Here is a 24,176-nt window from a genome sequence, read left to right on the forward strand (position 1 = left end):
TACTGAGTCATTCATTGTGGTCCTGAAAATAATGGAAATGATCACCAACCTAATAAGCTTTGATTGTTCAATAAATTCTCCTTGTCAGCACCAAAAGAAGAGTATGTAAAGGAGTGGAGAAAATGGATACTGATTTAGGGTGTACTGGGTTAAGTGAAGAGGTTTTTCGTGTTGGTATGGATGATTCCTTTTGAGGTTCAAACTGTTTCTGTGGAATGTTTTGAGTCACATAGGAATAAATTGAGACAATGGTCTACTATTGAAGCAATAGTAAAAATCAGACCTGAAAAAATTCAGGCCTGAACAGGATTCGAACCACTGACCTCTGCGATACTAGTGCAGCGCTCTACCAATTGAGCTAACAAGCCAACTGGGAGCAGGCCATCAAATTAATTTGATATAAACCCTGTTAAGTGAATGTGTATGGTACATTCACACAGAGAACAAACAAAGCACAAACATAATCGTTGGAAAATATATCACTTTCTTCAAATGTCCAGAAAATATTATAATTTGCAATACTGAGACTAGATTCCTATCTTATACATAACTATTAGACTAATAAGATTATCTCTTGTAGGAGTAAGTACCTCTGTAAGACCTCTTCTTTGCACCATACACTCTCACCTAACTTTGTTTCTGCAAGTGTCATTTGTTTCTGTGGAATGTTGTGTGTCACGGGAATTGAGATAACAATAGTCTTTTAAGAGTGTATGGTGCATTCAAACAGAGAACACAAGTATTTGATAGAAAATATATTACTTTTTTCAAATGTCCAGAAAATACATTAATTTTTGATACTGAGACAATAGATTCCTATCTTGTACTTAAGTATTAGTACAATAGTTAAGTAGTACTTCTGTTAGACCTTTTCTTTGCACGGCACTAACGGAGCTGAAAAATAATTCATATCTCTACCCCTTACAATATCCAAAAACTAATCCTAGATGGCGATAATTGTGACAACTTTCTAGCACAGGAAAATAACTTTTGATCAACTTGAACTTAAAATTAATTTTAATTTTTTGAAATCTCCATTTACATCACTTGCAGAGCAACAGTTGTTAATAATTCTCCTTTGAAAAATAAATTAGTACTTCTCTTTTGATCTGTTTCATCTAGTACCAATATGACCTAACTGTTTAATGCAATTGCAGTGGTCCTTCCTCTTACTTTAAGTTTTAAGTAAGAGGAAATACCACTACAATTGCATTAAAAAGTTATGTCCTAAATATCGAGTTGTAGTTCACAGAAACTTGACAGTAGTTAGAGAGGTGTAAAACTAGTTTCTTTAACCGGACAGTCCCGGTTTGTTTCTCGGTTTTCCCTAGTCTTTATCTTTTTTCTTGGCTTCACTGCTGCACCATCAGCCTAAATTGACTAATTATACAGTGGCCATCTTAGCTTATTTAGTGGGAGCAACTTCTGTCACTACCCGTGCAAGGCAATAAAGTAAAAGCCATACACTCTTCCTTCTTTTTCTCCAGTTCTTATGGCTAAATAGAAAAGTTTATGCTCCTTCTCTAATACACTAAATGACAACCTCTGCCTACAGCAGTTCCTCCATTTTGGTTTCACCAAATAATTCAAATACTTAATTAGCTACAAAATTTAATGGAAAATGTTCTCACAGATAACAGTGTGTATATCAAGTGCAGTGAAGATGACATGTACATAACATCTTCACGAGTCATGTTCTGGCTCAGTTATGTGGCTCTTTGATGACCATGTCTGTAATGAACTTTATTTCTTGTTTGAGTGTAAGAACTATCAATGCAATGCCCATGTTTGTTTGAACTGTCATTAACACTCTAGTGGTGCATCATACCTTGAATGGATACCTGCAAAACAGAAATCAATAGTAACATTAGTAATATCTAAGGAATTAAGACTTCATGGAAGCAAATGTATGAATGTGACTGAGTTAAACTACAAAAGAACTCGTAAGCTTATTCCTAGGCTGTTACTCAGGTAGAAAAACATACCATAACTTGTGGGAATTCTTTTATCCAAGTTTGGAGCCATGCATTGACCACCAACATGACCAAGACTTCCACAGTTGTAACATGACACATGGCATCCATTTAAGACTGGAAATCTCCTTGGATAAATACTTGAACACATCTAAGAGAATAGGAAACAACATTTTATTTTACTAAGTCACTGCAAGGAACAATACCTTTGCACCAAACAAGTTTGCCAGGCTGTGTATGGAGCAAAAATTTTCACTCTACCAACTATAGTGTGATATTACTTCTGAGCTGTTTTGGTTGGCTATTGATTGAAAAAGAATTTTTAAAGCTCAACACGAAAGAAACCTTGTTAATGATTAAAATTTTAAAAAAGGTGAAAAGTAAAATTGCTGGAATTAATGTCCAAAGTTTTCAAGCACTCACTTCATCGCTTCAAATTTGACAGAACAAACTAGACACTTCCCTTTTATTCAGTTTAAAAAAGCTGTGAATATCACAACCCACAATTCCTTCATTTGCTGACAAAGGACTAATGTTCAAAAAGTCAGCTTTTAAACTCTTTATGGTGGCCAATTTACATCATCAACCTAGTCAATCAAACCAAATTACCTTATTACCCTTAGCGACACAGTACCACAGTTTCTTTAGAAACTTTCCCCCTTTATTCATCATGAACATATACTAGAACTAGGCCACCTGTAATCAAACTACAAAAAAAATTCACAAACCTGAGTTCCTGGTTCAGATAATATGTCACTTCCACAGTCACTGGCACTGTCACTTTCACTGACACTTCGTAGGAAATCACTGTCAGAACTGTGACTTTGAGCTGGGTTGACTACACAGCTTGAAGGTGACGGGAGCATGTCTACCACTGTTAAACCATTTGATGTGAAGCAACCTCTTGTCCTGTGCCATGAAACAACCCATCAAAAAAGGCACTGTGTAAATCTTATTTTCACATACTAAAATACAAATGTGATATATACACTTGTATGGTGGTATATTATGTAAATTTTTGGGGTTCAACTTGCTGCTTCATAAACCCAACATAATGGTTGTAACACAAGGGAAACTTGTAGCACTGAACAACAAAGACATAGGTTGCACAAAAAAAAAGCAAAAACTAAGCATAGAACTAATTTTCAGTGATCAAAGGCTGTACAGCTGCCTAAACCAGCACAGTTTTAACGCAGTTACTAACAAAATAAACTTTTACATGAGACATACCGAAGAACTTCCAGGTTTACGCAAAGCTTCCTCCTTGCTCCTGCCGTTAGGCCAAGTTTTTCAAAATCTTTATCAGAAAATTTCAACATCTACAAAAGGAACACAGTGTCAGCTAAACTGAATGTGTTACTTCAAACACCAATGTTTTTGTTAGTAAGCATAAAATGTTTGGCCCCTCTTAAAAGTCTGTAAGGAAAAATATAATAATGTAATAAGATACTTTGAACTTTTCAAAACAAAACAGAAACTCACCTCATTAAAGGTCTTTCCCTTGAAAACTTCAGAGTATTTGTGCAGTCTCAAATTCCTTAGCCAATCACAAACATTCACTGCTTGGCTGTGTTGTCGCAAGGTCCAGTTTATGTTTCCAGAACATGATCGATGTGAAAGTGACGGGGAGTTGGCAGGAGACATGACAGGTGAAGTGATTGGAGATGGAGAAGGTGAAGGATAAGAGGCAATCGGTGAGGATGGAAGAGTTATTTGCAGTGATGTTAGGGATGGAGGTAGTGAATAACCATTTGTGTTCAACATGTGTAACATGTTACTCGGTTGAAGAGTGGTATGAAATGGCTGCTTTAATGGCAAAGAAACCTGTGTGGATGTCAACAGAGATCCTAAACAAAGAGAATAATGAAAACACCATGATCGCTATTGTGGTATATACACTAACCTGTTGTTACTGGATCAGCTGTAAAGACAATGAATTTGAACTAAAATAAACTGTATCCCTACAGTCAGCTGACCCCTTAAATCTATTAAGTTAGCCTGACAGTTTACTTGATCTCTTGATAAGAGATAATTTGAGATAAGAGATAACTTGATAAGAGATAATTTATTCCCATCATAAAGTAAGTCGTATTTCAGCCGGCCTGGAAGCTGCAATGATTTTACTTCCTAATAAAGCTATCTCTCATACCCCTCACTCCCTTGGGTGTCACAGTTCTCAATAGATCAGAGCCAATTACCTACATTCCTTAATACATGAGAAATAACCCCTTTCAATTTTCCTGTCCCAAAATGTGGCTTCATATCTCAGTGAGTGGACTATTGCCTAAAAAGTATCTCAGGATTAAATAAATTATTAATCAATTAATTAGACTGAGTCTAAATTTTTGTGACTTAATTCACCTGCAACAATCATTTTGGTTACTTGTATCATATATTGCATTTCCCCTGGCATAGTGCATTGAATCAAATGAGACTATATTATCTTTTATTGCATAATTGTTATTTAACTTTCTAAACAGAAAGGAGGCAAATTAAAATTGTCACCATACCTGATGTCGACAATGATGATGATGATGATGAAGGCAACAGTGAAAATGTTTGCATTGGTGCCATCTTAATAAGTCCATTTTTGAAATGTTGTTCACTGGAAACAGACTTTTCACTTTCCTCCAATTCCTTAAAGGTCTCTGAAATTATTAACCACAGTAACATCAATCAAACCAGGGCATGACAACTCATTATTTTACCTTTATAAAACTATTATGATAATTTTAGACAGGAACATTGATTAACTTTTTAAATAAGACCAGAGCTCATAATTAGTACTAGTAAGTATATATATGAATGACAAAGAGATTTTTTCCAATACTGTTATATTTTTATGACAGTCAAATATTAAGAAATCAGGCCTCCACAACTTACCACAAAGAGTCGATTTCACTTCATTTCCATTTTCATCAATGTCAACGAATGATTCTTTCCCCACAGAGCAAGTTTTGTTGTTCTTGGAAACATTCTCCTCAGAAGACAAGCTATTTGTTTTTTTCTTTATTTTTGTGCTTGTGACATCTGCACTCTTGGCATTATCTTTTCTACCAAGTGACTGTTCCCGCACAGCTTCAGCTATTTTATGGGGTGATTCAAACTCATTTTGTTTGACTTTACAGTTGGATTGTTCTTCTGTTTTTGCTATGCTCTTGTTCTTTTTGTTGTCTGATTTTCTTCTGATTCTTTTTTCACTTTGAAAAAATTTCACCACATGATCACAACCTCGCACAAACTCAGGAAGATTGCTAAACAACCTGAAGGTGACAAAAATCAGTTTCCTATAAGTTCAGAATAACCCTTATACAACTTGCAAAAAAAATAAACAAAATAGAAACAAAAACCCCTTGTCTGCATTCTATGTATATGACAAAAGTATAACCTCTGTGTTATCTACTGTTAACCTTTTGCACATGACTTTCATGCTCAAAAGATAAATGTGATCATTTGTTTCACAAGGTGGTCTCGTGGGATGTGGAGTGTAAGATGACCATACACATCATGAGACAAAAAATTATCACATTTCTCTTTTAAGTGTTATTAACCACAATGAATAACCACAACCTATTTGACAATGATTTTAGTGGGTGAGCTAGGCTTTTTCTGGCACAGTTGAGGCACTTAGATTAGTTGTTATAATTACTACATGAACATACCTGGTGTAATCTGAAATATCAGGGATTGGCAATTTTTCTCCTTTAGGTTCAGGCTTGTTAAACATTCTGATTCTTCCTATGGAAAGTTTCAATCAAAAATAACTAAAAGAAATGTGAAAATTCATAAGGGTTGATTCCTACCATGATGTGGTTTGGGAACTGAACTGGATCACAGCAGTTAGGTAGGCAAATGCTCTGATAACTGCACGATTCCTGTTCTTGTGATTAAAGCATAGGGGACTCATTAACACATCCTCTTCTTGCATTTTAACACCAACACATTGGTGGAATTGCAAACATTGTTTTCAGAAACCAAATGCCTGCTACTTATATATTCACTACAATTTAAACAATGAAATATAAACACTCTCTTTTGAAAATAATAATTATATAAAAAAAAGAATTTGTACCAGGTAAAAAAGGAAGCTTCCAAGGATTGCCACTTGCATCAACTTTATTTGGGTACATTTTGCGCAGCTTGAGATTCCAAAACAGAAATACATATTAGGAACTGTTTTATAAATCAAACCAAGATGAGCATATCAAATCATATTAATGAAGATTAAGTAGCTGTTTGATTACTGATGTGATTGAAATTAGGGCATAATTATTGTTCCTTTGAATAACAGATCTAATACTCCAATTGTTTTTCCTTACCCCAGAACCAAATTTCAAAAGGTACAAAGCTTTTCATGGAGCTTCTGTTAAGATGTAAAATGTGTGAAACTTTCCAGTGATACAAATATAAGATGAATAGAAAGTACAAAGGCCATATGTAATGATAACAGTGATGCAGATTTGTTTGTGTTTCAAAGTTTCTTTTTCAACTCAGAAATTCCTTAAAATAATCATGCATGTTAATAAAGTAATATGTCTCTTTTACTGTATTTCTGCTGGTAAAATGATCTCAAATTTCAAGCAAAGACAATAGAGTGCAGACACACATTCCTCAAAAATATATTTCTTCAAGGGTCAGATTCTGCCACCGAGAATATTTGATTTCTTGGGTTTCGAGGGTAAACTTATGGTCAGCATTTTGTAAAATATCAATTTTCTTTCACATAATAATTTACTAGACAATATTTAAAGATAAATGAAAAATAACAGCGACCAGTAGATTTGTAAGTCTTAAGGGCATATGTTAATGTTTATCTTTAAAATGTGACCTATAATGCCCTTTTTTTGACAGCTGAAGGTAACACCACTTCAATCTGCAGACATTACCCTGGTCAAAGTTTGTTGAGACACTTTGCCCCCTCTCAAAGCTGAGTTTCTTTCAAGGGCTCCATTGTTCCCGTTACCAACTTTGACCCAGAAAAGTGGAAAAATATTTAAAAAATCCCACCCAGGGATTTTTTGAATATTTTTTCAGTCATTTTGTTGTAAGTGTGTGATTCAATTTTTTTTTCTTGGTTCAAACATTTGAAAATCAATTTAATATACATTTTCTTTAATTACTATTTCACATTATGATAATTAGGAAACATCAATGACATAGCATTGAGATCATTTGGACCACAACATGAAACTGCAAGTTGACTATAAGCTGTTATTCCTTACAGATATTTAACCAGCTGAACTAAAAATACAATGCACCTGGAATAGAGGGCTGGCTCAGTAAACGAAATCTCTGTTTTTATGACTGAGGTCTTTAAATGCCTTGGCTTTACTTTTCCCCCATGAATACTAATTCTATCCATCTACAAGATTGGAAATTCCACCACAATTGACCTGGAATTCTCCAGATAAATGAACATAAAATAAGCTGAAATATCCTTATCAGTAGGGTTATGTTGTCAACCTAAAATGGCTCTGATGAAGGGCTAACGCTTGAAACGTCAGCTTAACTAAAATCGCTCTGATGAAGGGCTAATGCTCGAAACAGCAGCTTTTGTAATCCTTATGGTGGCCAATTTAGCATTTCAACTTTGTTGATATCTCTAAAATGAAAAGACCCTTGGCATGTAGGATTTTAGCTCATCAAGTACAATTGTCTCAATGTTTATGCTGTCAGGTGTCCATAAGCATTTAATCATACTTAAGTACCTTGCACTGGAAGTCAAACATCTCTTCATATGTCCTGTGAATGGTTTCTGTGGTGTTGTCTGACCAAGAAACCTGCAACAAAGTCAACAGAAGACCCTGATATAACAAGATTGCCCTGGTTAAGTCTAACTTACAGTAAATCAGTAAATGAATATTTACAAATAATCAGTCAACTGAATATAATAAAATAGATGATAGCTTTAAAAGTGAATTGACTTTTGTTGTGCCGTGTCCACTCTAACATTTTTAAAATTTGTATATTTGAAATGGATTGACTCTGCATCAAGCCATTACCTACCACCTTTTCATTATGATAATAACAGTAATATGCTTGGACAATGTCATAAAATTATTTCATAGCAGTGTTTGTAGATATTAATAAAAACTTGGTCCAATTTCTCTTCACAATTTATTCATCTTAAAAACAAGTACAGTTTAATTTTTCAAGTGTCACTGCCTTAAGTGGCTAACATCTCAGTTCTAGATCCAAAATATTCCTTCTTAAGCATTAATTTTTTTCTACCTTTCCTGTATTACACATTTAAGACTTGACCTTCAATTCAAGAACATCTTTTTTGCCCACAAAAAGAAGTAACAGAATTAATTAACAACATCACCCTAAAGTTTACAATAATTTAAGTATAGACAGGTTTTGCACAGCAGCCATGCATGTTGCATGGCAGGAACAATAAATTATTTTTCCCATAGGAAAAAATTTTCTTCCTTATGCATAATATTTTCATTGTTCCTGCCATGCAACATGGCTGCCATGCAAAACCTCAATAAACCATAATTACTTACAAACAGATAAGTTTCTTCTAAATACAAGGGGTATTGACGCAGCTGGAAATCTCAGCTGAAATCTATGCTCCACTTAATATGTCTAAATAATCCTGGGTTGTTTAACTTTCTATTTAATAGAATCTTATGATAACAACATTTCTCACTCATTACCTGTAAGACGTAATAATGATCATCACGTTTTCTTGGATCATGTTTTGACCTCTTTTCCTTTTTTTTCTCAACAGTTTGCACGCCTTGCACTTTTATCTCTTTCACAAAGACTGGAAGTTCTGAGAAAGATAACAACTAACCATTACGAGCACTCAAGTCATGTTTGCTGCTCAGATTCCCTGGGAATTATAAAATTATTTTCTGAAAGCCTCAGTAACCCAACAAGTACCAAGACTAACTGTGTTGACAATAATATTTTGTAAGAACAGATATTACAGGGAAATGCTAACTAAAAAATTGCTCTACCTGAGCAAATCTTTGTCAGAATTGTTACCTGTGATCCACTTAGAGATGGTTGTTTTTCATTCTCGCCTTCGTTGATTTTAAAACAATAACTATTTCTCATACAAAGAGTTTACAAATAATGGAATGTAAGTCAAACCTTGATTATCCGGACTCCTTGGGACAAAATGAAATAGTCCGGATAATCAAGGGTCTGGATAATTGAGAATATGAATGTTATTAAGACAGCAACATTTAATCCTAAAACAAAACATTTACAAATCGTTTTGAAAAATATAAGGTCTACATCTCCACTTTGAAAAATGAATAAAAAATGTTTTTACATTGGCCTAAATGTTGAACTAAGTCAGTAATTTGTCTTAAAGAAAAACATCGCCTTTACTTCATTTTTCAATGTTGTAATTTCAAAAAGAATATGGCTATAGATCTTGATCATGACTAATAAATATTCATGAAAAAATTAGGACCAGAGAAAAAGTCAGGATAATCAAGAAATCCAGATAACCAAGGTCCAGATAATCAACATTCAACTGTAATTGCATTTTGAGTCACTTAAGACAATTTACTTCCTCCTACAAGAAACTACAGGGAACAAAGGATTTATCCAGCTGACATTTTTTTTTTATGAAACTGATTTCTGATCAATCATATTATTTCCTGATGATTAGTAAATCCCATCTGAAAATATCAGGACATTTTGATTAAAACTGGCCCCACGCATTTTAAGCTATTTATCTATACTTGTTTAATAAGTTCTTTATTTTTCCAAGCACTCCAGCACTTGCTAACTATAAAGATCCAGTAATTCATTATTAAAGTAAAGGAGTGTTATTTGTAAGTCTAGCTGTCAAGAAGACACACACACACTGTCTTTCTTTTTCACATCTCAGGAAAATCTCACATAAAAATTGTTTTCACTTTATACACTAAGACACCGTGACTTCTGACCAAACATCGTCAACAGATACTAATGTGACTGGTAACAAAATAGGGCTTGATCATCAAAAGACAATGATAAACTTAATTACATGATGTATAGAATAACTTTGAGAGAAACTTAATCAATCATTAATTTCTTTCAATTCAATTTCTGTACCAACAATGGTTTCAGCCTTGTCCTTTTACAGGAAACCAATTAAGAAACTCCACTGTTCAAATACTTGAAAACATTCCTTAGCTGTAACAAATATTTTGAAGAGCTTTATACCTCAACACTGGTTTATCTGTGGCTCTGAGACAACCAGACAGGTGTGATCATTTTAAAAGAAAAATGACAATTCTTGTGATTTAACACCAAGGGTGACATGAATTTATTGAAAACAATAGCACTTGTCATATACCAATCTCCAGGTGTTGATCATATCCCCACAAGATGTCTATGTCCTTGGCAAATTCATTCACATAGTTCTGTACATCTATCCCCGTAATGCCATGTGATTATTTTACGTTACGTAAAATCCATGTGCGCATTACGTGACGGAAACACCATGACATCATATGGATAGTATCAATTTCAGTTAAAAATAATCTGTACCATATGTACTCAGCAAAAAGCTGTCTAACATGTGTTTACAAAATAGACTTCCATACAGACTTCCTGTTGTTTATAGCCTTGAACAAGGGCATCATTAACTGTAGCTTAGTGGCAAAATAAATGTTACTTTGCTTAAGGGAGGAAGCAAAATTAAGAAGTAATGAAGGTCATAACATTCCTTTGTGATAAAAATGAGTGATAATTTGTGATAAAACACAGAGGGATGAAATGAGGCTTTAATGGGACGAAACCAAAGATTAATTGTCCCTAAACTAAAAAGTTCTTCTAAAATTCATGCAGGAATTTGGAATAAATTTGAGATGAGACATAGAGCTCCAAAATAATAAAAATTAAAAATGTAACGATAAAAATAAAAGGGTCACGGAAGATAAAGGATTTTTCAGTGATTCACGATCTATTCACAGGTAATTTGATAAAACTTCCTCTGAGCGCTAATATTATGACGGCCGGCACCAAACGGCGTTCGTGAATTAAATGTTATTGGACATAGGATACTTTTACCTCGTGTTTACCACTCTTTGAAAACACGACCTTCTACATATCAAATTATGTCTTATCAAAGCATCTTTGTGTACCTTTTTACCAAGAAATAATCTTCGGTGATTAGTGGGAGCCTCTCGGACGACTCCTGGAGCTGACCAGTTAAAATATACTGATTCTTGTCTGGAAACCGTTCAATGGATAAATAACAGAGCGAAGAATAAGAGATCACATGTCAAACTTAAAGAAAAGGCTGCTGTTGGCCGTTAATTTGCATATGTTTTTATTTTCACCGCGATTGTGATTACACTATGAAATCGACGTGAGAAATCACAAAATGGTCACTATGTCGTTTTGATAGAATAATCAAAATAAAAAAATAAAAAAAAACTTGATCGAAATGAACTGGATTATCTCAGACGTAAATTTTTAGAAAACGTCGGATCGTCTTCAATTCAGCTAAGTAAATAATTACCTTTAAGAGTGTTATCCTTACTCAGGGAAGAATCGCCGACATTTACACTCTCAACTTTGTGAATTTCCTTTGTAGTGGTTTTCTCTTCAACAGATTCTTTCTTTTGCTGTTCTTCGAACAAAAGGTCATCTCGAACATCCTTTTTTGCTGAGGCATCTTGATCACACGAAAAAGTCGAAGAACCACTACTTGATTCGGAGACAGTCTATCGATAAAAAAAAAAAAAAAGAAAAAGAAAAAAGTCAAAACCTACCTATCACCTCAGGAATAAATTGTAAAATAATGCTAAGGTCTAATGCTAATTATCTGGGCAGGCAGAAGGTAACAATAAAATTTTTCACAACATGTAGCAAACGGAAGGTGACTTTAAGAGGGCGAATATTAATGTCAAAAACGATTACAAATTCTGTAATAAAAAAAATCAAAATAGATAGAATTAAACGTTAATTTTACCTCGCTTAAATCTGATGTCTGATTTGCTGATTGTTTGAGCTGTTTTAATTTTGAAGACAAAGTGTGTTTTTGATGAAATGAAAACGCTGGGTGGTGAGCGGACATGGTGATCAAAAGTGACAGATCAGTGAAGAATTCCTCTTCTCCCAGACTCGATGGCTGAAATTCATTGATAATTCCAAACAGCACCGAAGCTGCTTGACGATTGCTTGAATGCAGCAAAGCCAGTGAAACACACAACCTGCGACGGACATGGACATCGTGCAAACATGACAAACAGCTCAGATCAGACGGATTGTTCGCCGTACTTTCAGGTTGTCGGAACACCGGGTAATCTCTCTGGACCTGAGCTTCAATAAACGTGCCTAAAAATCGAATTTCCCACGGCAGGCAACAGTCTAATAAATTGCACATGAGGTCAATACGATCATCTCCTTCGAGGTCTTTGAACCATGATATGACGCTTTCTTTCTGAATCATTGCACAAATGAGTGTTCCCGATATTGCTCCCTCCAACTCAGGAGCTGAAATGTTTATGCGATGACTGAGTGTGCATTATTGAAAAACTATTTCAACACTACCCCCGTCATTAATTAGAATCAACTTAGCGGTCACTAGACCTCTGTGCCAAAAGAATGCTGGGAGCGATTGATCCTCTTCAGCCAAGAACCAATCACCGACTGGGTTGTAAGTATTTACCCGCTAATTAACCAATCAAAATGTGCCTTCTTTACCCGCTTGAGCTCGTCAAACGTGCATTATGCGTCGGATACTGAGCAACAAACAGAAGACCTATTCACAAAGTTCTTTGGGTCAAATCGAGCAAAAGGAGCGTTTGAATAAAACCCCACCCTGGCTGTGAGGCAAATTACATGAGATCGTTTCCTTGTTTAGGAAACCTTGTTGCTTAAGTCGCACAGTGGTTGAATTATATAATTCTGCGGAGTAGCGTAAGAAAATCCCCACCAACGCATAAACGTCAATACCTGAAGCATCAAATCAGTAACCTTTGTCACCCACACAGCTGTTATTCCGCAAAATTCATATGTTTGTGTAACTGGAAACTGTTTACAAAAACTGCGCATCATCTGAAAGCTGAAGGGTTTGCGCTAAAACAGGCAACTGCATGAGAATGTTGGAAAGCATCTAGCTTAGTCTAGGCATTCCTTCTGGGCCTTAAAACAGCGAAAAAACCCAGGAGATTTGGAGAGACGTGTCGTTTTCAAGATCGCCAAACACCTTGACGCGAATTCCGAAATGCAACAATTTTACAATAAAATAACTAAGAAGAAATTTCCTTTTGTCACTTTTCATCGTAATTTTTTGTCGTGGTCCTCTTCTTCGAGGTTGCGGTTGCATCCATGTATCAAATATAAATGCAAACAAAACTCAACAATGATCTCTCTTCGGCTTGATTGGGTTTTGAAGGGGAGTTGCCCTTGCTGTTTTTCATCAACTTCGCTGTATCTTGAGCACCCCGGCATAAGTTTCCTTTAGTTTATTTTGACTATAAACCCCGGCCATAAAAAAAAAAAACAACAAAGGCTTGAAGAGTCTCGATTCTTTAATCTATTCTTCTAATTATATTCTTTAGCAAGTTCTAGTGTCTGAAGATGAACATAACCATCCACTGCTAGAATCCTTGAACAAACACATTCGGAAATGCTTTTTTTCGAGTCTTTCCGCTATAGCAGTAAATAGCATCGGAAGTTTCTTTACCGTGAAAAACCCAGGAATTCATCACCATCTTCGACTGAACACGAAACACGAGAAACTGAATATGCTGTGAAAATCAGTTGCAAAATCTCGAGCATGATGATGGTGCTCAGACGAAACTTGAGCCAGACACAGCCGAGTTTAAATGAAGGACTGATTTAGGGGCCCGCTAGCCTACAGCTCGCACTTTACGCTCTAGCCCATCCGACTGCGATGTTCTGTCCGCAGTTTGCATGTCATCTCAAAATGTTCAACAAAGCTTTGTTTACATAATGCTTAACATCCCACTCGGTAAATTAGCTTACTTCACTCTACTACTTGCACCGACACAATGTAAACATATTTTTTGATAATCTACAACCTGAGTTGCGCATTTACTTACTTAACGGATTCCTTCACGGAGACTTGTACAAATGTAAAATTGTACGTAAGAGTACCGGACATAAAGATGCCAACATGGATGGCCATAGGGTTGGCTGGCAATGAACAAAATGATCCGAAACACCGATGAAGTTGCGAATTTTTTTAGGTCATTTATTCACGGATCAGTTATAGCGTTGTAGCACTCGCAAAGAAAACAATGGGTGAGGATGCTTTCAGCATTTCCTAGCTTATTTAATACATCCGACCAAAACTTGGAAAAGACTTGCCGTTAAGGAACTCCGATTGTCTTAGCGCAGTACTTCTCGTTTGCTTGTTCAGTCATGTTATGTCATGCATTATTTTGCGGTTTTAAAGTCATAACAACACGCGAATTCACTATTTGCATCCGATCGGATCAAACAGCACATATTTTCATTGCATGAGGTATACTTTTTAAAAACAACATATTTTTCAAATTCCACCTGAACAACGGTGCCTTTATTCTTCAAAGAACTAGCTTTTTTTCTGGAGGCATTAAAGAAATGGTACTCAATCCTCTAGGAATTTATACCGAAACGATTTTGTTTTCACATATTCCTATTTTTAACGACAGTTGAAGCTGATTTTCTAAGGAACTTACATCGTCGGACAGTTTACAAGACAGACGATACATTACCACAGATTGCGAGGAAATACCTTCATTTTCCCCTAAACTTTGAGATTCTTTTTTTATTTTAAGAAAAATTTAATACTGTTATGAAAATCTGCGTGTTTCGCATTTTTTTAAGGTTTGTTTGAACAAAAATATAACATCTTCATGATTTTTAAGCCAGCGATACAGCTCGATTCAACTTCAGGGTTCTATATGCTGGAATTCTGGAAATTCGTGCCAATTTAGACAACGAACCTTTGCAATTGAGTAAAAAGTAGTCTGTTGTCTTTCAAAAGTAACCTGAATTCGCGCTCTTACGACCTTTGTGTTATCTGTATATCGCGTGATCTGATCCCTATATCACATGCTCTTTTTTATAACCATCCTCCGCCGCTATGAAAGAGTGAATGTCTTACAAACACGCAACTTCAAAGAATCCAATTCTCAAAGGTCAAAAGTTATGTAGCGGCCCCTTGTCTCATTCACGTCATTGTCGTGTGAATGCGGTTAGAACATTCTAGAAGCGGTTTCCAAATTGTGTCAGTTCATTTAATTTCAGATTCCTTCGCCCAGTCTCATATTTTTTCTAATTCGCTAGGTACAGCTTATCGCAAGGTAGATAAAAAAGCTCAATATGTTAAAAGTGATAACGGACAATAATATTCATTTGCCTGTCAGGTACAACGAGGTTAATCTTTATCATTCTTGCTGAAAAATTCTTGATACTGTAATCTTGATACTGTGAAACGCCCCAAAGAATTTCAAGAGAGTAACCCAGTAACGAACATTCAAAAACCAAAATACAACCTTCGTTTTTTCTAGAGCTGTAAGGCTCGTTAATGCTGCTAATTATAAATTGGCACTGAAAAATAAAACCTTCTTTCTGAGAGAAAGAGACGCCAAGCTATAATTGGTTTTCCCAAAAATTAGCAGCTTCGCTAACTTACTTAGGTGATCATTGAAAATTTGTGGGACAGCAATAGCTACTGGATTATGATGCAGAGGAATTAGTGATAAGAGGAAGTTTTGTTTGCTTGCTTAGTGGTTTACCGCTCAAACCTCTTCGTTAAAACAGGTCACGTCTTCTCGCGTTGAAGGGAATAAATTATTTCCCACAACTGAGCACGAATGGTGAAACTTATTCACATCAACAAGGTTTGGTTCAGTATTTCGTGATCTTGGCTGTTCTTAGAAGAATGGCTTCCTCGAGGTGCTTATTCAGATGAAATACGTTCTCTGGACGAGGTGAAAAAAAAAAATTGAAACTTTATCCCTGCTGAGATAGTAAATACAAAAGACACCGCTCAGTAGTCTCGTGCGCGAATCACTCCGCATGATCACTGAAGTCGCTGAAGCTATGTTCCCTTTGAAGTTCCCTTCTCGGCTTTTATCACTAAAAGTAGCGAAGCCTGATTTCATTAAAATGAGAAGCCTCCATATAATTAAAATCTTCTCAATTGCGTCAATATAAACTTTGAAAGCTTGCGATTACGACCGTTTTCAATGAAAACAGTTGATTCTTCTATCAAATCGATGATAACATAAGGTGTTGTGGATGAAAGCTGGCTGGAACTCAAGTTTCAATGCCCATTTTTTTTTCCCTACTACATTAGCGGTTTTTTTTGTTTTTTTTTTGTTTTTTGTTTTTTTTTTTTCTTTTTAAAATACCCTTTTGTTTGGGGGATTCCTCCACGTCGTCATGATAGCCATGGTAATGAACTGTAATCAACAAACAAGACAATGAACACCAACTTTAGAAGTTTGATTCAAAACTGTTCTCTTAACCTTAGATTCTTGATTACTATCAGCCCGTAGTCTACTGTGGTCGTGTCAGCTCAGAGCTCTAGCTTGAGCCCTGATATACCTCCAATACCGTGCGACAATCGCTTGATTATTTTGAATCCCTATATTCAATCAATCACTGCTGGTAGGTGAAGTCACGCAACATGCGCCCAGCCCATCTTCGTGGGTGTTCCCTGTTGGCTAAACGTGATCAGGGCGAGATACTAAGTTATTCCCGGGGTAAACGGGACATACAGGACCTAGGTCCAGCGGAGTTTTATCTACTCTCAAATCAGGCGTGTTATCATTTTCCTTTCCTCGCGAAGAGCACCCCCGCCCGAAAGTAAAATCGCAGAAGTTTTTACAGCTTAAAGCACTGAAATATAGACAGGTTACTTCCAAAACGAAAAGGAAAACAAAACGAATCGAAAGATACATTTAACAACATGATACCCTCCAAAAATCTAGTTATGTTTTTGGAGATTTGTGCGGGTTCTTTCAGTGTTGGATACCCCCCGCCGACCCAAAAGGTATAGGATGTCATCGTGTGACTTCGTCTTTCGACATCCAAACAGATTTGATAAAGAGAGGGCTATTTTTCTTCACATGTGACTTAAACAACATCGTAAAGAGCTTCTTATATTTCGACAATAACAACTATTCACTATCATACAACGGAGAGAAATTGAAGGTATTGACAGACAAAAATTTTATTAAGTTTATGACAAGAGCGAAGATTGAAGTATTAATTCACTTGATCAACATAGCGTCGAAAGTGTTAAAAACATTCAGTCACTTAAACAAAGAGAGGCATTGGAGAAACCATTGACCTCTTGTAAAGATCGGTGACATTAAAAGGAGAACGGAATAGGGCGCCAGTTTGACCGACCATTTGTCATCGATAGGATTGCAGGTAAAACAACTTGATATATGTACAAAATTGGATTACATAAAAACTTTTCCTAATCAAGACTCCAAAAAAGAATAACGAGTTTTAATTTTATCACAGAAATCTTAGTTTAAGTGTCTTGTGGAATAAAAACAATAACAACAGTCGAGTGAGGTTAAGATATAAGTTCTCGAAAGATTATATTCAGAAACACGTTATTGGAAGACGAAGGGCTAATGAACTATGAACCGATCTCGCGTTCTTTTGAAGTTTACGTTTGTAAAACGAGTTTTTTTCTGCATCCAACACTATTTGCAATCGCTGGTCAAACTACAGAAAGCATTTAATAGAGCTTTTCCCGTCAGCTTTTCTAGATTAACGGCTTTTGGAAAGGCAGCGATTGAGACAGATGGTTGTGATTATCCACTGAGGATGTCAACTTAATCAAGTTGCGAAAGTAGAATTATAATAATAATAATAAAAATAACAATATAGCTTAATGTTGAAACAAATGAGAAGAAGCATCTGCGTTCTGCTGATTTTCGAGTATTCCATAATTCTGAAAAATGTTTTGTATAGCTTTTCAGTTTCTCTATCAGCAGGTTGTAAAAGTTTCATCTTCTTTAAACCTTCTTCCTGGGATGAGACTGTTTTTAAACAGAGAGTCTCTACGCCACTATGCCACCCTTAGGGGGAGGGTTGGGGCTTCAAATGACTGGTGTATAATCAACAAAGCTGTAAAAGTGAAACGTGTGGTGTCACGGCGTTCGGTTAATGAACGTGACTACAAGGTGACTCACCTGATCGATAGTCAAGAGGGGCCTGGGGCAGCCAGCTCATCAGTAGGCAGGTAATTGGCCGATCAATTCAGTGTATCGCCGTTGGAGTGTAACAGGCCAAATCTCCCTTCAGTTGATCTATATATATGCTTCCGATATCTATTCTACTTTAGTACTTTATATTTATACTGAAGTTGTTTTTGTTGAGTAAAATGTGAATAGTGTCTAAATTAAAAACGCCCTTATGTGATTTTTTTTATTATTTTAAATATAAAAGCCTGGAACACCAGGCGGTTTTATTTTGTCAGAGATACTATTTACAAATTCTAAGGTACGGTTAACTAAAGGACTCAAAATAATTACTGATTAAAGCTACTAATTAATCATTTACAACACTTTATCCCACAGGCGGCACTAACAGCGCACAGGCCGCAACGGCCCGGAGTAGGCGCCCACCTGTGGAAGTTGGCTATGTACGAGGTAAGCTATGTACAACGTAAGCTAGTTGGCAGGCAAGCAAGTTGGCTATGCTAGCAAGTTGGCTATGTAAGCAAGTTGGCTATGTACAAGGTAAGCTATGTACAGGTAATTACTCGTGATTGTGATCAAATTAGATTTTCTCCCACAGGCGGCACTAACAGCGCACAGGCCACAGCCCGCCCCTATGTGATACTAGATGAAAATCAGCCGTTGCCTTCTAATCATAAAGTGCTTTACCACTTTTGCTGAATAAAGACGACCGTTGTACGCGCATGTTGATGGTCCTGAAACGTTCTCTGAACTTCTGGCGCGCGCACGCGCTGTCACTTTTTAAAAAAATCTGTATGTCGTCATAATGGCAGTGCAGTCATTGCAGAACTCCTTGACTTAAAATTTGAAAACAAAGTTTCTTCCTTTAAAATCGTTCTCACTGCTAGAATGGGGAATGTTTATAGTCTTGTGAAGTCAAGGCCCAATTGTGAGAAGATACTTTTCCTCCAAAAATTTTTTCTCCGAAAAAAAAAAGATAGACTTAATGATATATGTTTGTTTTTGTTTGTAGATAAGAAGGAACTCAAAGAATGGAAGAAAGTGATGGAGAAACAACTTGCAGAAAAGGTGAGGAACTGAACGTATTATTTTTTTGTTTACGTTAGCTTACGTTTAAGAGAACACACTTTGTTTACAATTGGCCGTGTTATTTTGATAGAAGGATTACACGTTTAAGCTCGTTTAGTGCAATTTTAGTTACACAAAGAGAGTTAATGGAAGGACGCAGCCTTCGCGAGCAAGGCATTGATTATAATTTCCAGTTCTGCCCCTAAACAACTCAGTTAAAGGGCCTCCGTTTGATACGTCTTGAATTCATTTTACTCGTCACCATATCAAATAAACAAACTCCATGTGGTCATGCAATAATTTTCTCTGTGGTTCATGTTAACAACACTTGCATTGAAAAAGTCAGCTTTTCCTTTCCCAGAGCGATGGAAAACAAGATATATTTACCAAACAATGTTTCGTGAAAAATACCGGTAATGCTCTAAACCGACTAACAGTACCATTTACTATTTACTTAAGTCTATTGCATAAAGGGTGTATGCCTGCAACATTATTTTATTTTGCAGAACAATGCAATTAACAATCTGAATGAAGTTCTTCGACAACAGAACAAACGTATCCAACACATCCATAACAACAACCAACAACTATCAGACGCCATGAAACATATCGTAAAACAGCTGAAGGTAAGGGTCTTTTGTGAGGTCATGCAAGACTTAACAAACTTCGAAAATAATAAAATGAATCAACTGACTTCAATTTTAGGCTAAAAGTAATGAAGCTGATCAAGATGAGAAATTTGAGATCTCCAACAATCGCATCCATGTATTACAGGTAATAAGAAGAATTCATCCAGGAATGCTGCCTGTCTACAATAACAACCACAACGGCAACAATAACAATAGCAACAACGGCAACAACAACAAACACAACCAAAACAAGCGCAACTTCAAATACAACGACAAACATAACAACAGCAACAATAATAACGACATTAAACGCAACAATAACAAACATAACACCAAACATACCGTCAAACAACATCAACGACAGCAAACACAGCAAGAAACAGAACATCAAACACGACAACAACAATTAAGCAAGAACAACAACAACAACAAAAACAGACAAAACAGCGACAAAACGTTCGCGTACGAAGAATTGCAATGATTTCGTACTCCGGCAATTTTTCCTCATTCCTATCCTTTCGAAAACTGGTCTGCAAAAGACTATCAAAACATCGCTGAGATGATTGCCGAACAAAAGCACGAGGGAAGTGTCCATCAAAATTTACATAGAAAACCACTATTCATGGAAGCCTGAAAGGTCAAGGACAGGCTCTTTGGCATAACGTTAAGATGAGAAATTTTTTTTTAGTGTAGGAAAGTCAGGAAAGGAAACAAGGTTGTTTGGTCAAAAACTTTCAGCTCGTGCGTGATTTATAAAGTTAACGCAGTTTTCGTCGTGTCTTAACAAAGTTATGAATGCATTTTATTGAATGAAAAAGTTAGTTCAAACATGCAAACCCCGCGTGTGCCAAGGTTGCATAGTTTCAGGATAATTGTCTCACCAAAGTATCAAGAGTCCAATACTAACTGTTACACATTATAACTTAGAGATCAGTCTTGTACCTTATAAAGTTGCAAGTTCACAATTACCACTTGAAAATGAAATAAATGATCATCATTTAAACAGAGCCGTGTTTCTATTCTCACGTCCCATCTGAGAGAAGCAAGCCAGCGAATCGAGACGCTGGCATCAAGTTTCGAAACGACCAAACAAGAACTAGAGGATAGTTCGACACTTATTTCTTCTGCGATGAGTGAGTTGAAAGAAGTAACTCAGAGAATCACAGATGTTGGCACGGCTCTATCACAAATGGAATTTAAAGTTCTTCAAACTGAGAAAAAGGTAAGGCAATCTCAGATTGTCAAGTTTCCTTCGTTATGATAAATTGTACGTTTATGGAACATCAAATGAACACATTTTAAATTCGGCGAACACTACAACAGAATCCATCACAAAATCTGACAAAACTTTACGACTGACCAAGTTCTAATCAGAAAAAATGCAAAAACCTCTGATGAAAAAAAAGAAGTCAAATATCCAAAGATGATTTGGTAATGTTATTTGAGGAACATTTTATGTATTTTATTATCAAATGTTTACAGACAGCTAAGGGGTCTCTTGAAACTTTAAACGCTGAACTGATTTTGAAATTGCTGTATAAGTCTGTGAATCCTTGACCTTAAAATGCTACTTGACTACTTTTCGTAACCATTTTCTGCAAAAAGGAACCTGCATTTTCTTTCAGATTAATCATGGGATAAATGTGAAAAAGCAAACGATACTTGAGTCCTTGCTACAAGAGATTAATGAGCTTGAGGTAACGTTGATTAAAATAATATTGAAATATTGACAGTTGCTCAATTTAGTATAGTTTCAGAGCTGAGCAAAGAGTTTCCAGCAATCTGATTGGTCGAGCGGTTCCTTATATATATATAATTATATATATATATAACAACTTTATTTAAATAATAACATGTAACATATTATTATTAAAAAAGGGTTATAGAAGGGAGGAACTCAATCCTCATTGTAAACTATACCCCAGATATAAAAATTGAATACTATGCAATATACATATACATACTGAAACATTTTACATACAGGCATATATCTATATAAGACGCTATATATATGACGCTATATAAGCCGCTCCGCGCGGTTTATATAAAATGTTCAACTAAAATGTTAATAAATGTTACTAAAGTGTTACGATTTTAGAGATTTCTCTGTTGTTCAGCTCTGAAATTATACTAAAACAATTATTCGCCTCAGGTTCGGTGAATATTGTCGAATAATCCCCTCGGCCTCGTCTCGGGGATTATTCCACGATATTCACCGAACCTGAGGCGAATAATTAGCGAGCTTAAGATCCGACGACGGCAAACATCTGGGACGGTAAGCGGAAGTGAAGTTACCGCTTATTTCTCTTTATTTCGATGGAAAATTCGTAGACTAGTTCGGACATAAATTGATGGCCATGATATTAATTATTCCAGGAGTCTTTTCTGGAGTCTAACCGACCACCGTGAACTATGGTTCATCTGAGAAAATTTTCATAGTCAACAGTTTCGGTAATGTTTTTCAGCCACAAAAAACGTACTTGATTAAGCGTGAAAAGTTTGCTTCAGGAAATTGGTTTAATATTTATCATCATGATAAGATTATACCTGTATTATGCTGCTTTGCATACATATCTATGCTGTGATTCAGACTTTTCCTGTGTTTAAAAAGGTCACTTACGTCGGAGTACCAACGAGGGTACGCTAATCTTCTCAACAAAACTGAAGGGCATTCAATTCCATCGCACAGAGCCCCTTGTTCACATGTATACGAATCAAGTAGCCCCATTACGTCTGCGAGAATAGGTATGTCCCTTTTTCGGTAACGAATCTCTGCCAAACACTCACTTCCGTCGAGTCCTTCTTAATCAAAATGTTTGAATTCTGGTAGGGATAATCGAGATTAATTGAAATGCTGGCATCATTCAACAGTAAAAATTCATCTTCTGAATGTCACCATCATCGAAACGTTCGATCAACAATCCACGAACCTTTCTATAGGTAGCCATTGCTTTTCCTAAACTTCGAAGAGGAAAGCGAGTCAAGCCGCCGTCGCGCGCTTTATCTTAAGGCTATTTTTCGTGCCAATGCAACGGCGATCTCTCTCCAAGCCCCCTCGACCAAGTCTGCCGTCCCAGATGTCTGCCGTCGTCGGATCTTAAGCTCGTTATTGTTAAATATAAGGGGGTTTGAAGTCCTACAGAATTGTATACATTTGATTCACGGCTTTACGATGGGTCTGCGATTCGTCTCGAAACTCTAACTTCTCTTTTAAACAATCATGTCGCTTGGTATCTCACGTTTTCACTCGCTTCCGGTAATTTGTTTGTTTTACTATGGGCACCCATTCGTTCTTTGTGACATTTAAGATTATTTTGACTGACCATATTTTTTATTTTGGTGTTGGTCGTTTAAGTTCGCTACACACAATCGAAATGCACTCTCAGCAACATTCCATCTGGCTGATATTCACGGCTCCTGTATCTGCAGAGTAGCCTTTTGTAGACCAGTTTTCGCGTAGTTGTATTTTCTCGGAATCTCTCCCTCCCGTTCTTACCCCAAGCGAAAGGAAACAGTTCATTACAAAACATTCGTTTCAGGATGAAAAGGATGGCTTGCTAAGATTTACTGAAGAGGCGCTTGGCATTCATGGCGATGAAGAAATTAGAACGCAACTCCACGAGAAGAGTAATTCTACCCTGGAGAAAGTGCGGTAAGATTCCATGCTCTCTGTTAATGGTGGCTTGGTTAATCAAAATTAAGGTGACGCTGAGCTCTATGAATTTGACTTCACGCGTATAATTTCAGACCAAACTTTGGTTCTGTCCTCGTGTACCGGTTCACAAGAGCCGTTACGAAAGACCGAACAATACACAACAGCTAACCAATGACTCCTAAACAAAGAAAGAACAATGGTAATTCCCTTGTGAACCGGTACACCAGGACAGAGCCCAAACTTTGCACTACGCTCAATTCAATTACCATTATTTATTGCTGTTTTTTTTTTTTCTTTTCAGCCGCTATGAAGGCTCTCAGAAAATTGCAACATCCTTATGACGAGCAACCATCATCATTCTTTCATAATTGTCAAGCATGTGAACCTTGCTCAATAAATTTGGTAACACATTAGATGTTGTGATGATGATGAGTAATCCAACCTACCGCCTAAAAGACAGATATAATCTGTTAGTCTCCCGTTCGTCTCCAAGAAAGGATTGAGACGTGTCCCGCTGAACGAAAGCATTAGGTTACTTCTAAAGAAATATCTCGAAAACCTGTGCATCATAGTGGAAAAAAACAAAGAACTAGTTTCTCTAATACCTCAATGTGCCTTGGTATTGACTGTTCACAGTGCAACTAACAATTAACTCCTTGAGTAAAAGGAAAACTATATACGCAGTTCATGTGATCTTTTGTTAGTTTCTAAA

The 24,176-nt window shown here is 36.3% G+C and overlaps 2 protein-coding genes across 8 annotated transcripts; one reads left to right on the forward strand and one right to left on the reverse strand.

The window, feature by feature from the left end:
- Window positions 1–463: 463 nt before the first annotated feature.
- Window positions 464–12,504, reverse strand: LOC111342682 (uncharacterized). Its single transcript, XM_022949781.2, has 13 exons — window positions 11,902–12,504; window positions 11,449–11,653; window positions 8,636–8,754; window positions 7,682–7,753; window positions 6,046–6,112; window positions 5,636–5,711; window positions 4,857–5,236; window positions 4,484–4,621; window positions 3,456–3,820; window positions 3,204–3,292; window positions 2,702–2,882; window positions 1,986–2,124; window positions 464–1,841 (listed from the first exon to the last, which is right to left on the reverse strand). Exons 1-13 carry the CDS (start codon window positions 12,379–12,381, stop codon window positions 1,804–1,806), a joined length of 2,349 nt encoding a protein of 782 aa, XP_022805516.2. The 5' UTR covers window positions 12,382–12,504; the 3' UTR covers window positions 464–1,803.
- A 4,491-nt stretch (window positions 12,505–16,995) lies between these two features.
- Window positions 16,996–23,877, forward strand: LOC111342689 (uncharacterized). 7 transcript variants are annotated; one of them, XM_088752196.1, is made up of 10 exons: window positions 16,996–17,327; window positions 17,906–18,153; window positions 18,491–18,652; window positions 19,125–19,180; window positions 19,687–19,806; window positions 19,886–19,954; window positions 20,816–21,031; window positions 21,435–21,506; window positions 23,349–23,461; window positions 23,766–23,877. In XM_088752196.1, exons 3-10 carry the CDS (start codon window positions 18,610–18,612, stop codon window positions 23,803–23,805), a joined length of 729 nt encoding a protein of 242 aa, XP_088608322.1. In that variant the 5' UTR covers window positions 16,996–17,327; window positions 17,906–18,153; window positions 18,491–18,609; the 3' UTR covers window positions 23,806–23,877. The 7 variants fall into 7 exon arrangements, with proteins under 7 accessions (XP_088608322.1, XP_088608323.1, XP_088608324.1 ...); XM_088752198.1 differs by having other exon boundaries at window positions 16,999–17,327; window positions 18,491–18,562; XM_088752197.1 differs by lacking the exon at window positions 17,906–18,153.
- The last annotated feature ends 299 nt before the right edge of the window (window positions 23,878–24,176 follow it).

This window comes from Stylophora pistillata, chromosome 3, assembly GCF_964205215.1.
Source record: "Stylophora pistillata chromosome 3, jaStyPist1.2, whole genome shotgun sequence".
Taxonomy (NCBI): domain Eukaryota; kingdom Metazoa; phylum Cnidaria; class Anthozoa; order Scleractinia; family Pocilloporidae; genus Stylophora; species Stylophora pistillata.

Bases quoted from the DNA above. Each gene is read 5' to 3' on its own strand.
- LOC111342682 (XM_022949781.2), bottom strand. From the start codon at position 12,381: ATGATTCAGAAAGAAAGCGTCATATCATGGTTCAAAGACCTCGAAGGA. The intron at 5,237-5,635 runs GTATGTTCATGT...TGTCACCTTCAG, and splicing joins GATATTTCAGATTACACCAG to GTTGTTTAGCAATCTTCCTG. The intron at 3,821-4,483 runs GTATGGTGACAA...CTCTTTGTTTAG, and splicing joins ATCATCATTGTCGACATCAG to GATCTCTGTTGACATCCACA.
- LOC111342689 (XM_088752194.1), top strand. From the start codon at position 19,001: ATGGGGAATGTTTATAGTCTTGTGAAGTCAAGGCCCAATTGTGAGAAG. The intron at 19,807-19,885 runs GTAAGGGTCTTT...CTTCAATTTTAG, and splicing joins ATATCGTAAAACAGCTGAAG to GCTAAAAGTAATGAAGCTGA. The intron at 21,507-23,348 runs GTAACGTTGATT...CATTCGTTTCAG, and splicing joins AAGAGATTAATGAGCTTGAG to GATGAAAAGGATGGCTTGCT.